The sequence below is a fragment of the Cyanistes caeruleus genome, chromosome 3, assembly GCF_971803275.1.
Source record: "Cyanistes caeruleus chromosome 3, bCyaCae1.hap1.1, whole genome shotgun sequence".
NCBI lineage: Eukaryota > Metazoa > Chordata > Aves > Passeriformes > Paridae > Cyanistes > Cyanistes caeruleus.
Genome location: NC_141703.1, coordinates 93532671 through 93547125, shown reverse-complemented (window position 1 = coordinate 93547125; position 14455 = coordinate 93532671). Strand labels below are relative to the sequence as shown.

At 46.4% G+C, this 14455-nt stretch overlaps 2 protein-coding genes across 2 annotated transcripts; both read left to right on the top strand.

The window, feature by feature from the left end:
* The first annotated feature begins 5837 nt into the window (after positions 1 to 5837).
* On the top strand, positions 5838 to 10694 carry GTPBP8 (GTP binding protein 8). The gene is made up of 7 exons (XM_086882978.1): positions 5838 to 6178; positions 6487 to 6585; positions 7072 to 7202; positions 7544 to 7643; positions 8056 to 8174; positions 8608 to 8731; positions 9307 to 10694. Exons 1-6 carry the CDS (start codon positions 5885 to 5887, stop codon positions 8690 to 8692), a joined length of 828 nt encoding a protein of 275 aa, XP_086739104.1. The 5' UTR covers positions 5838 to 5884; the 3' UTR covers positions 8693 to 8731; positions 9307 to 10694.
* A 1351-nt stretch (positions 10695 to 12045) lies between these two features.
* TAF13 (TATA-box binding protein associated factor 13) lies at positions 12046 to 14406 on the top strand. Its single transcript, XM_086882979.1, has 4 exons — positions 12046 to 12155; positions 12311 to 12389; positions 12843 to 12940; positions 13752 to 14406. Exons 1-4 carry the CDS (start codon positions 12129 to 12131, stop codon positions 13920 to 13922), a joined length of 375 nt encoding a protein of 124 aa, XP_086739105.1. The 5' UTR covers positions 12046 to 12128; the 3' UTR covers positions 13923 to 14406.
* Positions 14407 to 14455: the final 49 nt, after the last annotated feature.

Sequence of the window (14455 nt, the reverse complement as noted above, 5' to 3'; positions counted from 1 at the left end):
AATCTTCTTATGAAAAGACAACAGCAGCAATATAATGAAATTCTCATCTCTGATGTCTTGTTGCTTCAATTATTATTTCCAAAAAGTCACTCTGTCAATCTCAGATAGCAACCTGTGCCTTGGTCAACACAGCTTCTGCTTCAGTGCTGTGTGGTTTAGCAGTGAAGTGCAACAACCATTACTCATGTTTCAAGGCAAGTCCAAGATGCAAAGATCACATGTAGACCCCTGTGCTGTGAGACATACCATAGTTTCAACCACACAGTCTGTGGGTAAGGTAGTTCAGAACCAGCGGGCAGAAGCAGCATGAAATAATGGTTTAAGTCATGATAATCAGAAGATTTGGGGGTTCTAATCACTGGGGGTTTAATCATGAATAACAGACCCAGGGACGTGGAGAATGTAGGGTCATTTTAGAAACTAAGGCAGGAAAACTGTGGATAAACAGGGAGAATTCCCTACTGTATGGGATGCAACCTAGTCCAGTTACTTTGGGGAATGGCCTAATGGTTTTGGGGCTGGGGCTTTTTGCCAAAGATTCTGACTCATCTCTGATATTCAAAGTGATGGCTGGGAAATGATTTGGTATTTTTTTAATTAGCCTTTTGGGATTTGAGTCTCTGAATTACAGTCTGGCCATAACATAGCAACTTACTGCATGACTGTGGACAGTGGAAAGGTTGTTCATAGGTGATTTGACAGGGGGAGGATTGGTGGGAGTTTTTTGGTTTTGGAAGCCCAGACTCTCAGTCCAACACTAAAACTGGAGCCAGACAGCATGACAGTATTGTGTCAAGAGGACCACTGCTGTGCCCCAGGCAGCAGATCCAAACAGCGGTGCTGCTGGACCTGATTGTTCTCCAACCACCTCCAGCACAGCCCTGGAGCTGGTTTCCAGTGTCCTTTGCTGTTAGACTGTTTTCTGTCTCAACCCAGAAGGCTTCTGTGTTCTGAGACCCTGTTTTAATTGTATTCATAGCTCACAACCACCATGAACAACTGCATGACATCCTGTTTCCTTTATGTTGTTTATGACTCTGGATGTACATCACACCTCCGGAAGAGTGACTTAGCCTCCCCCTGCACCCCCCATAACAGACAAAAAATTCTGGTTTTAGCTGCATTTAGGCCCATAGACACACCTCTAGGAGGGCTGTGAAAATGGGAGGAGACGGCAGGATGGCAGAATTTTTGCCCGAGTGGCTGCTATTCATAAAAATGAAAAGCCATGAAAGAACTATTTCTTGTGGAGAACTTTCCATGGCGTGACAAGAGAAAATTCCTCTCCCTACAAAGACTGATGAAAAGACTATTGTATAGTTGGTACTGTTTTAACATTCCAAATTTTGTCTCTATGTCAGTTGGGAAAGGAAAAAGTTGGGTAGGGGGAGGAAAGGTTTCTGAAGGTTTTATTCTGGTTTCTTATTCTTGTAGTCCTGTTAATAAAGTTTCGTTATTCCTTTTAAGTTTTAAGCCTGTTTTGCCCCTCTCCTAATCCATATCTCACAGCAAAAAATGAGTAAGTACCCTGATGATTTTAGCCAGTGCCAAAACCCACTACATTATTTGGTGCATTGGCCAGGAAACTCAAATTGGCAAATCTAAACCACTACAGCTGCCCTCCTGGACATTTCAGAGCAAGCTGCTAATGGTCATTAGTGGTTCAACCCCTGAGAAAGCAGCGTTTTGCAAAGATGGGCTTCATCCTGCTGCTGATGCTGCTGATGTTTCTGCTGCTATGAGGGTTTTTGTCAGGACCCATGTGATAGCTGTGCTTTCTTCTTCTTCTCCTGCTCAAAGCAAGCAACAGCACTCACCTTAAAAAAGCTCTTTTTCTTTTTACTTAACAGTCAAAAACCCCAAAACATTTAACTGTTAGACATGTTCGCTGTTTATTTCCTAGTATTGATGTTGTCAGTTTGGGTCCAGGGGAAAAAAAAAAACACGTCAAATTTAACATGAATATTAAAAAGAGAATTTCAGTTCTGTAAAACCAGTGGTCTCTTCAGCTGGGACTAGCAGTGTTACCTGCCACATGAACAATGATGAGTCTCTCATTACTTTACTATAGAACCTTTAAAAAAATATTTTTCACTAATGTGTATGAGTATTTAAAAAATTTCAACTATTTTTTGTTAATATCTCAGAATATCCAGCCCTTGAGACATCTGTGGCCTTGAATTCCTTCTTTTGCCTAGAGACATTTCTCCCTGCCCCAAATCGCATAGTTTGCATAGAGGAAAATGCAAAGCTTCTTAGCATTTTATACAAATAATTTAGCCTTTAAAATTCCATATCCTAGTAACTCTAGTTTCTAAACCGCCTTTCAAGTGAGAAGATAGGATGTACTTTAAGCAGAAGCACAGATTCAGACACAGTCACTCGTGCTGTTGATGTCACAAAAGAAAGCAGGCAGGCTGGGGTGTTCACCCTGTCCTTTCCAGCATGCTTCCTGGTGACAATATTTGGTCCACGCTTCTCTTGGTGGAAATGAAACTCAAGACCTCAGCTGGGTTTGGTTCACAGGACCTGAACCAACCATCCCAAATACACCTCACTGCTCTCCCAGAACTCCATCTCCAGCTGGTCTCACAGATACTCTTCTCTGACAGATATCTGAAATGAATGATGCTTTGACCTGTCTCACAATGCTGGATAGACAAGATCAGACCAGACAAGACAACTGGTGTTGCCACTTCCTTCCAGCTCCATGCTCTTGACTATTGTTTGGGATTTAGGTCAGTGTCAGTGGTTATAGATCCCTCTTTCAAACTCCAGAGGAATGATTGTCAGAGTTTTTAATGTGGACTAAATTACTTTTGTAGTAATTCCCTAACATTTGAACTACATAACCAGCAACCGAAAAGAGACATCTGCTGCCACAGTTATGAGCCATAGGCAATGTCAGTGTGAATGCCTGATGTTTAGCAATAACATGCACAATAGAAAGTAGAATCTTTCAGGGGAGATACAAAGCAGGCTTAAATGTTGGTAATTTACCAGCTCTACCCACAGTAACATGCTATTTTCCATCTTCATATGGTCTGCCCCCAAAAGCAGTTTGGTCCAAAGAAGAAAAAAAACCCACCTTCCACTAAAATGTACAGCTCCAGTCTCCAGGTTTTAGATGTGGGTTTACTGGATGCTCTTGTTTATCCCACCCCCTGCTATAATTAGAAGTATTCAAAAGTTCCTATACCACCTTAATTTGTTCCTGCCACCTATGTAGTCACATTAAAAAGAGAGACTTAATTAGTGGCAGGACCCTGGCCTGTGAACTGGGCACTTCTGTTCCCATCATCACACCTGCAGATGTGGTGTTAAATGGGCCGACTGGTTTCTCTGCTGCCTTCCCTCCTGTGTCTGGGTGTAATGTGCTACAGAACGTGTGCCTGGCAGGGGTGACAACTGCAGGGTAATTTGAAGCAGGCAAGTCTGCTGCCTGCAGCTGTGAGCTGTGTGAGACTTGGGCAAAAGTAGCTAAAAGCACTTGTTCTGCTTCATGTGTCACAATCTGACATAGAAATGGGGAAATCTGCCTGCTGGTGTGGTTAGGAACATGACTCTCTCTCTGGCCAGTGTGTTTTTTCTTTTAATAGATTCACCACAGATTTCAATTCAATTAGGTTGCTGCTTTAATGCCCCCCCAAAAAAGATGAGTGGTGTTCCTGAAGTAATTCTTGAAAGGTTTTGCCTTTTTTTTTTTTTCTGCATTTATAAGTATTTGTGCCATAGGCAGTGGCAGGAGAGAGGCCTTCCCTGTAGGTTCCAAACTGGTTTGGAGACAAATAAAAGTCATCTATAGATGTATTTGGAAGCACTCAGAAGATTGCTAAGTATGCATGTAGCAGCCAGTGATTGTGGTCTGTCCTGAGCTACGCACATTTGAGCTCTGTCTTGCTGTGAAACAAAGCAGGTTTTAAGAGGACTTAATTTACAGGACTGAGGTAAAATACAGGGGTTTTTCTCTAGGTTTATACCAGTTACCTCTCACTGTTAACCACTTCCACTGATTTGAGAAGCAGCTTATGGGTTTCAACAGAAGTTTGTCATACTACAAAATATTCAAAGCTATCTCTGAGAAATATGTACGTTGTTGCCTGCCCTTTTCTTAAGGGATCAAAATTCTCTGCCTATAGCTTTGTAACTGAGATTAATACAAAGAAAGTGGGATATAGCCTCTGTTATTTTCTAATGGTTCTTCCTGACCTTGAATCTATTCATTGCAGTAATTAAACCATCCAGACTTACAGGGCTTTAAACAGAGAGCAGAGACTAGGGAAAGAAAAGGGGTCTTGTCTCAAAGGAAAGGCAGTGCTCCACAGGATGTCCAGGCTGGCCTCATACAAGGTTGAACATAAGTATATTTACATGTATTACTTATATAAAGAAACTGATATTTACTTTCATTTGATGGTGTTAAAATTGCAGTACTTTGAAGCTGAAATTTTTCAAGGACACATTTATTTCTGTGGTTTTACAGCCCTGTAAATTGTAGTCATGAAGGAGAACAATGTAAAAAGTGTTATGTGGTTTTTTTGATAGGAAAACAGCACTCTGGTACATACCAACTAAGTAGCAAAACTTCAGGGGTCTTCTTACTATAGTGTGAACACAGGTCCCAACAGTTTTGTGTTTGGTTTGGGTTTATTTTATTCAAAATAGAGCTGACCTCTTCATAGTTCTCCTTGAAGAAATGGATTTTTTTCTTTTTTCTGAAATTACTTAATATTTTACTTGTCATACGTCCACTTGGAAAGCTGGTGGCTGCAGCCAGGAGGTGGATGGTGCTATGGGACAGGGCTGTTTTGCCCCACTCCCTGGCCAAACAGGGCATCAGCACAAGGAACCCTCAGCAGCTCCAGAGTGGGACTGGGCTTGGCCTGAGAACAGACGTAAGGCAGAGCTGAAGAGATGATAGAGAACTGGGAGCAGAGGCCCTGCAGAGAGACCTTGATAAATAAAAGGACTGGGCAATCACCAACCATATGAATGGTTGATTCTGAACAAGGGTAAGTACCAGATTCTGTACCTTGGATGGGGCAACCCTGGATGTATGGACAGACTGGGGAATGAGATGCTGGAAAGCAGTGCCATGGAAAGAGACCTGGGAGTCCTGGTCTGTGGGAAGCTGAATCTGAGCCAGCAGTGCCCTGGAGCCAGGAGAGCCAACCCTGTCCTGGGGGCATCAGGCACAGCATCACAGCCGGGCAGGGGAGGGGATTGTCGGCCTCACCTTGAATATTGTGTATAGTTTGGTCACAACATAAGAAGGATATAAAGCTATTAAAGACCATCCAAACTAGGGTAATGAGGATGAAGAAGGGCCTTGAGGGGAAGCCATGTGAGGAGGAGCTGAGGTCACTTGGTCTGTTCAGCCTGGAGAAGACTGAGGACAGACCTCATTGCAGTCTGGAACTTCCTTGTGAGGGTGAGAGGAGGCACAGGTACTGATCAGTGACAGGACTCGAGGGAACGGCCTGAAGCTGTGTCGGGGAGGTTTAGGTTGGATATTAGGAACAGCACCCAGAGGGTGGCTGGGCACTGGAACAGGGAAGTGGGGACAGCACCAAGCCTGGTAAGGTTCAATAAGTGTTAGGACAACACTCTCAGGCATATGGTTTGATTTGGGGATGGTGCTGTGCAGGAGCTGGATTTGACGATCCTTGTGTGTCCCTTCCAACTCAGCCCATTCTGTGATTCTATGAAGAGCCGGGCCCAGGCAGCGCCCGCAGCTCTCGGTGCTCCATGCGGCCGGCGGGCGCACAGGCCATAGCGAGCCCTCAGAACCCCGGCCAGGGTGGGGGCAGCCGGGCCCGCCCCGCCGTCCCGCCCCGCCCCGCCGCCTTCCGGGGCCGGCCGGGTGCCGCCTGCAGCCGCCGGGATGCTGCTGCCGCGGGCGGGCGGTGTGGCGGGCAGGGCCTCGCCGCCGCTGGCCGCCCTGTCCCAGGTGCTGCGGCTGGAGCGGAGCCGCCGCAGCGCCATCGTGTTCCCGCTGCAGAAGCTGGAGCGGCACCTGGCGCCCGGCACCGACACGGCGCCGTTCCGCCTCTTCCAGCCCGGGCTGGCCGCCCTGCAGCGCGCCGAGGCGCTCTTCAGGTCCGACCGCGGGCACCCCATCGACTACGTGAGCTCCGCCGTGCGCATGGACCATGCCCCGCCGCCCGCCCTGCCCGAGGTCAGGCGAGCGCTGCCCCCTCGGCCGGCACAGCGGCTTCCCCCGGCCGGGCCACCCCGGGCTGGGCTGAGCTGCGCGGGTAAAGGGCTGGTTGTGCAGCTGTGTCAGCGCCGCGCCATATGCGGGGCACTTCCTGCCGCTTTGTCAAAAATCGCTTATTTGTTATTGCTCCCCGTTGTGCAGCTAGGCAGCCTGACATGCCCGTGGCACAGGACACCACTGGCAGCACGGGCTGGGAAGTGACCAGGCCTGGCGGCAGCGAGAGGTGAGTAGGTATAGATGTGCCCTCTCTGCCTCTCCCCCTGCAGGTGTGCTTCATCGGCCGAAGCAATGTGGGGAAATCATCTTTAATCCGGGCCTTGTTTTCACTGGCTCCAGAAGTGGAAGTTAGAGTGTCAAAAACTCCCGTGAGTGACGTTTTTAGCTTCCCTCCCTTTGGGTCTGTCTTTTAAACCGTGACAGGGTCATAAGCTGGTATCAGTCCAGAGGGTAGGGCTGAGAAGCTCTTGACTAGCCTGAAATGACAAAAAGTAAGTGCCAGGTCTGGTAGCCATCCTCATGGCTAGCACTGGCCTTGCTCTAGCCCAGGAAGAGACAGAAGGAGCCCAGCCTAGCTCTTCAGGCAGACAAAGGAGCTGCACAACCTGAGCAGGTATGCTGTAAAGCCTTTTGAGAAGAACCAAGCTCAGAGACCCATTAAAGTACTTTCAGTCTGTTTTATGGATACAGCCATGTAGGTTTGCTACACAAGTAAGAGACTGGGCAGTTTAAAGCATTCTGTGGGAGCAGGGGCCTGGTAGAGGTATTTTGCGGAGCATCTCCTAGTACATTGCTTAAAGCAGCTTTTTTCAAAACCACCCCTCTACTTCATCTTGTCTAAATCCTCTCTTCAGGGCCACACCAAGAAGATGAATTTCTTCAGAGTAGGGAAGTACTTTACTCTGGTGGATATGCCAGGATACGGCTATCGCGCCCCGCAGGACTTTGCTGAGATGGTGGAGGCCTATCTGCAGGAACGGCACAAGTAAGGGACCTACCTGTACCTCACAGCACAGAGAGAGCCAGACAGACACCCCTATAAAGTGTCATGTAATGAGGGGAGAAAATGTAGATGGGTAGCTGCTTCCATCTGTTGGTTCTGACATCATTTCCCTGGAAGCTTCTACAGCGTTCATGCTCAGACATACCAAAACAGCAGGAAAGATTGAGGTACTGCTCCATGCTGACTCTCAGTTTCCCTTCATGGCTCTTCTTGGCTCATCCTATCTCCAGATCCCATGTTACTTGGTTTTGCTTATGAATTTGGAAGCAGCAGAGCAGGCATGAAACAATGGTGACAATTACTGTTGCTTGTATTTCTGGCAGCTTGAAGAGGACTTTCCTATTAGTTGATGGTGTAGTTGGACTCCAGAAAACAGATCACATTGCAGTAGAGATGCTGGAAGAGTTTGGGACTCCTTATGTGGTAGGCAATGCTCCATTCTTGGGTTGGTTATAAGGTACAGGTAATCTAGAAAGGTGTGTACCCTCCACCAGAGCTTATGCAAGTTGATCTACCTAAACAGTAACCCTACACCCTTTACTGTTTATAAAATAGGTTTATAGTGTGTTGAGGGAGACAAGTGGGATTTAAGGGGTTTTTGTGTGGTTCAAAAATAGATTTTTTTTTTTTCAATGCTCAGCTTGAGCAGCTTGAAAAAGCCCACTCCTTATACAGGCCATAGAAATGTTTTGGTGAACTGTGCTAGACTGTTTTTCCCCCTACTTATGACCAGAGCTTTCAGACTGCTTTGTAAGATGGTCTAGGACTCTTACAGATGTGCCAGGTTAACAGCAAAATAATCTTTCTTCTTTTAATCCTCCCTTTCCACATGCAGATGGTGTTAACAAAAATTGACCGAGCTTCCAGAGGAGTATTGTTAAAGAATGTACTGGAGATCCAGGAGTTTGTAAAGGAGAGCACTCAGGGATGCTTTCCTCAGCTGTTCCTGGTCAGGTAAAGCTCGTCTCCACTGCTGCTGTTCCCTTTCTGGCGATGAGTTCAGTAGGGCAAGATACCTAAAACAAGTCTGTCTGCTCTAGAGGCAGCACCTCTCTGTGCCCCAAGAATAAAGGGTGGGCTGCTGATGGGGAAATGTCCCTTTCCTTCTCTTCAAGTGAGTGAAGTTCATATCCAAGGGTGCTTCTTCCTTTGGCCTTTCTCAAAGTGGGGCAGGAGTCCTTGTGCTGCATGGTAGCAGGCTTTGACATTTTGTTTGGAGTTCTGGTAACAGTGACAGCTGTAATTGTTGGGTTACATAGACAAAGTGCAGCTCTTCCCAAGGTGTACTGCGGGATGTGTAATTGAACATAGCCAGTGGCTGTTTGCCTTTATTACTCCAAGACACAGCAATATCCGGCACTGAACATCTATGCCTCTGTTTCCACAGTTCTGTGGAGTTCTCAGGGGTTCACTTGCTCAGGTGTTTTGTAGCCCATGTTACTGGAAACCTGCCCACTGTAGAGGCCAGCTGAAAAGACCTGGTGATCTGCTTGGCTCATCAGGAAGAAAAGGTACCAAAACCAGAGGTCTGGGGTTTTTGTTGTAAATAGCACAAGTTACTGTCTGGTAGTTTTGAATAAATTAGTATTTATAAAGCTAATTTTTTGCTTTATTAAGTTCATCAGTTCAGGAAGTTTGCAGTGTGAATTAATCCAAGTTACTATAAAACTGTTTCATAAAACCCACATGATTGTGCTAAGGAGAAAAATGTAGGGAACCTCCATAGAGAAGGGAAGTTTTAATACAGCATTTCCTCAAAAATCTACTACTCCATGCCTAACCTCTGCTACATTTAGGATACTGGAGATAGTCTAGTAATATAAAGAGGCATTTAATCTAGGAAAGAAGAACTACAGCTCTAACATTAAGCAAACTGTATTGCCCAGTTGAACTGAATGATACACAGAAGTTTACTTCTCTCAGCTGGGTTAGGTTAGGGTTAGGATAGCAGGGGCCAAAAACTACCTCCTGTGCAACCTACCTGCTCTAAGGCCATGCAGAGTGGAAGCAGCCTACCTGTTGTCTGTGAAGGTGTTTGATGTCTTGTATATTTTCCTTTTGTAACTCTTCTGTATCCTGTGTTCAGTAGGTGCAGCAGGATAGCACACCTTGCTTGCAGACATTGAGCTGCCCCTGTTCCACAAGGATGAAGGAAAGAACACATCTTTAATAGGAACTGCTTTTCCATGAGTGTTGGCTTGAAACAGAGTGGAATAAAAGACTGACATCTAGAGGAGCCCTGTCTTGCACACTGTCAGTGCTGCATCCACCTTCTGTTTTGAGATCCAGCATGAATTTCTGCAGCTCCAGTTGGATGAATTGCCAGATCTGAGGCACACCATCCATGATCTGTGTTGGCTCCATCCTGGCAGCTGAAGAACAACGCTGATGTGTTGTACTCTTTAGGGGAACTGTGTCCCACAGCAGCTGTGTCTGTCTAGATGCACCTAGAAACTGAAACTATCCAGGTACAAGGCAGAACTGGACAAAAGAACAACCATCAGTAGCAGCACTCATGCAGGGGAACTTAGTCTGAAGCTATGAAGTGCTTGTGTCAAACCCTGGCACTCAATTTTTGTCATGTCTTAATGTGGCCAAATGTGGTTGTGCAGTTGTCAAACTTACTTGCATTAGGTGTTTAAACCTCAAGAAAGGAAAGTTCTTTTCTAAACCACTCCGACAGTGCAAAAGGACTAGAAATACCACCTTCTCTCACTATGCAATTTCTTGTAACACATTAGACATGAGACAAGATCTGTTTTCAGCATACATGGAAGAAGAGGAGAATGTGAGAACTGCAGTAAATGTGGCTTTCTAGCTTCTGCATCTTAGTGATCAAATTTGTAATTCTGTTAATATTTTATATCTAATCCCAAAATGCTGCAGAGCAAACGAGCCCAAGGGATGCATGATCCTAGAAATGCAGTAGTAGCTATACAGATGTAACAGGTGAAAGTGAACACTTTATGAAGGGTCTTTTCATAGTATCTTAAAACCAGGATCTTCTAAAAGCATCAGTCTCATCAAGGCTACAGGTTTCAGGGCCTCAGCCTTGACTGAAGAGCCTCTGAAAATAACCCTGAATATGTAAAAATGTGCAGTTCTGCTTTAAGTCCCACATCAGATGAAAACCCCTTACATTACATTACTACACCTTACAGTGCTGGGAAGTCTTTCATTAACCACTTAAATACATTAAATACATCCAGTTAATCCATTTGTATAAACAAACTGGATGTGTGTGCATGGAACATTAGGAACCATCTTCTCCAGAAGAGAAGGTACTCATCTATTTAGGTATCATCTTCTCCAGCTTTACCTCTGGACACATCTTGGTTCTGTTCAGAAGTGTTTCAAATACTGGAATAACTATTGCATTTTGCTCAGCCATTTGCAGGAGAGAACACTGTAGTTTGAGTGTGACAGTGCCCCTATGAACTAAATAAAATCAAGTCCTCTCCGTAAACAGTAAAACTTATATTTAAATGCCTTTGTGCAAACAAGCTTTGGGTAAGCAGGTGTCTTGACACACTAATGAACTTCGTTTTTGCCATGTTCTTAAGGAAACAGCTGAGTTGCAGATGTTCTGCACTGCAGAGCTGCACTTTCTCAGGCCAGGGACACAAAATATCTCTCTTTTCTTTCCCCCCATAATTGATGGGTGGTGAGTGGGCTTGGCAGCATTCTAATACTGTAGAGCTCATTTCAGTTTTAAATTCAAATGTCTTTAGTTGTTTGCAGTGCATAAGCTTCACTTAAGGCTCCTGTCATTACCTGGTAAAGCTTTGCCTCTTCTACAGCTGTTATTTACAGAAATTATGTTCAGTATTAGCTTCCATGGAAAAGATTTCACCTTGTGCATCTTCCCTGGCCTTTTAGCAGTACTTTATCCATTTTCTTCCTTTGTTGTGTCTTGTGTTTGGTCTGGTCTGTTGCCATAACCCTGACACTACAAAGGCAGTATTTTTGCAACTGTGTCCAAAATTAGAACATTGCAGTCTGGGCAGTATGTCAGTAAAAACTGGTGGAACAATTGAGCTCAGAAGCCAGTGGATCCTACTCCAGCTGCATGGCAGTTACAGGTGGAACTCAGCAAGGATCCATTCCGGAATGTGTCCAGTTTAACATCTTTATGTGTAATCTGGAGGAGGTGAATTGCTATCAAACGTGCCTAGGACACCAAGCTGGGTGGGAACAGTGGGCATATGCAAGGGTAGGGCTGGAGGAGAAGGGCTGACAGCAACTGTATGAAATAAGAGGATTGGAGCACCTTCCCTACAAAGACAAGCTGAGACAGTTGAGGCTGTCCAGAAAGTGGAAACCTCCCTAACAACCTTACAGTATGTGAAAGGGGGCTAAAGAGCAGCCACAGAGGGCCTCATCGGGAACTGTAGCGATAGGGCAAGGGGGAATGGGTACAAACTGAAAGGGGACTTACTTTGGGCAACCTGGTCTAGTGGGAGGTGTCCGTGTCCATGGCGGGGGGGTTGGGATTAGATGATCTTTAAGGGCCATTATTCCAACTCCTTTACATTCTGTGAACATGGGCAAGTGTGCCTTGCTGAAGGGAAGGAAAAGCCCCTGCCAACCGAGCAAACCGACACCCTTTGAAAGGGTGAAAAGACACCCCCGACACCCTTTCTGACCTCGTGGCTGACCCTCTTACGAGCAGAGGGGTTCACAGACACCCCCCGAGCTCACATTCAAAGCACGCTATCCCGATCTGACCATCCAATAGCGACTGTCACATCCAGGATTGGGGAGGGTCTCCAGAGGCTGCCCACGGCGGCCCCGCTCTGCCCTGGGCCCGGGCAGGCCCCGCAGCGCGGCCCCTCCCGCCCGGCGCAGCTCGGCGGGGCCGCGGGGCGGGGCCGGGCCGCGCAAGCTGTTCCGGGCCGCCGGGCAGCCATGGCGGATGAGGAGGAGGACGCGCCGGTGAGTGCCGGAGGGGCTGCCCTTCCTTCCCGGGCATCCACAGCCCGGCCGCCCTTCCCGGGCATCGACAGCCCGGCCGCGGGCGGGGGCGCGGCGCCAAGGGGCCGGGGCCAGACGGGCGCTGACCGCGGCCTCCCCTCGCTGTGCCCGTGTAGTTCGAGGAGGATGCGGAGGACGCCGGCGGGAGCCTGGACGGCGGGCAGGGCAGGAGGAAGAGGCTGTTCTCCAAAGAGCGTGAGTCGGGCCGGGCCACTCAGCTGAAACCCCGAGCTGACAGCCGTAGGGTCCCAAAACTCACTTCTCCTTAGCAAAACAGCGGCTTTCGTAATGTTCCTTGGCTGCAATTGCAGAAATCTGCCATGTAGACCCCCTCAAAAATATTGCTAGTGCATCCTCTGAACCTAGCTGTGCCCAAAGTCAGCTGCACTGTCACTGTGCAGTGCTTTGCAGCCTGAATGAATATTCAGAGAGCCTGTCCTCAGACACGCTTTTCTGTATGTACAGCTCCTATCCCTACAGGCCTTTTGTTGGCTTCTGTTTATTTCCTTTATGTTTCCTCAAGAGTTGTCGTGCCTGACAGACGAGTGCCGTCCTGGTGCAGGAATGTGCAGGCTGGTGAGCTTTAACTAGATGTGTGCAGCACGGACTGGATGAAAGAAGCCTCATGCTGAGTGTTTCTTTGTGCAGTAAGGTGCATGATGTATGGATTTGGGGACGACCAGAACCCTTACACAGAATCAGTGGACATTCTTGAGGACCTGGTAATAGAATTTATCACTGAAATGGTAAGTCAGCTCTAGATGGCACGGTCAAAACATCCTCACCAGAACTTTAGCTTTCTGAAGCTGAATATCTCTGACTCAAATACTGCATTATCCCAGGCCCCAACTCATGGCATTAGTAGGATAAACTTGGATTTTGTTTTTCCAAGATTAAAGCAAAATTTACACATCTTGCTCCATGTGGATTTAGAATGCTAAAGTCTTTAAGTAGCAGTTATCTATTGTAGGAGGGGAAATACCCACCTTTGGGGTTCACTGCGACATAACTGCTGACAGAAGCCTCAGATTTGAAACTCTGTCAACTTTTTGTGTTTGCCCAGTGTCTGTACATGGATGGGAACTTTGTTCTGTCCTACAAAAGAAATGCATTCTTGGGCTGGAGGCCATTTCCCTTCCAGACCTGGACACCCTTTCTAAGTACCCAAACATTCCCCTTTCTTTTGAAAGGCTGTTATTTCCTATCCTTATCGAAATACCCTACACTATCCTCTGATATGGTTACCTCACATTGCTTCCAAGTTGTGCCTAAAGTTCAGCCATCCTGCAGGCTAGGTGTCCTATGTGTAATCTGGCCTTAGTTTTGGTACCATTATGTGATGTATATATAGTGATTATGTTTGGGGTGTGACAGACAGCTGGGGACAGCAGAGTAAGTCCATGGTTTACTGGGAAGCTCTCTTGTGACTAGGATGATGGTGCCCAGAACCTGCAAGTGCTTGCTTTTTTATTATAGAATGACAGGAAATAAAGTGGAACTGAGAATTTAAAAACGTGGCAAAGGAATGCTGCTGACTATTTTTTTCCCCTCTAACAGACACACAAGGCCATGTCCATCGGGCGGCAGGGTCGGGTACAGGTGGAGGACATTGTCTTTCTAATACGCAAGGACCCCCGGAAGTTTGCCAGAGTTAAAGACCTCCTAACTATGAATGAAGAACTGAAACGAGCCAGAAAGGCTTTTGATGAAGCAAACTATGGGTCTTGATTCTGTACACAATACCCCATCTGCACTGGGGCATTATTTGGGCACCTGCTGCCCAGTAAGAAGGAAGATTGTGCATGTAGCTTGGAAGGGTTTTTCAGGATGGAGATCACTGCTGGGATGTTTGCCCTCACTCCCAGCCTTTGCTGAGAAGTATTCAAGCAGCTGAAATGTTACCTGATCATATGTGGTATACTTAGGTCTTTTTATACCATTTGATGAAATTTAAAAAAGAGCTCTAAAAATTCCTGCAATAGCAGGAGTCTGTTTGAAGTAGGCCTATGTTGAATCAGATGGCTCGAGGTCTGATGGTTCATGACTCTCTAAAATTGTTTCAGTTGTGACTGGGTATTCTTGTGACAGGAAACCCTGAAAATGGATCTTGGTTATCTGTATGAAGACCTTAGGCCCAAACTAGTATCAAAGTTGTGCTCTTTGCTCTGTATATGCTTTTTGAATAAATTTGTGCCCATGTTTCATAACTAAATGTACATTGATTAATTCACAGAAGGTGGGTAATACAGGGTTATTGTTGC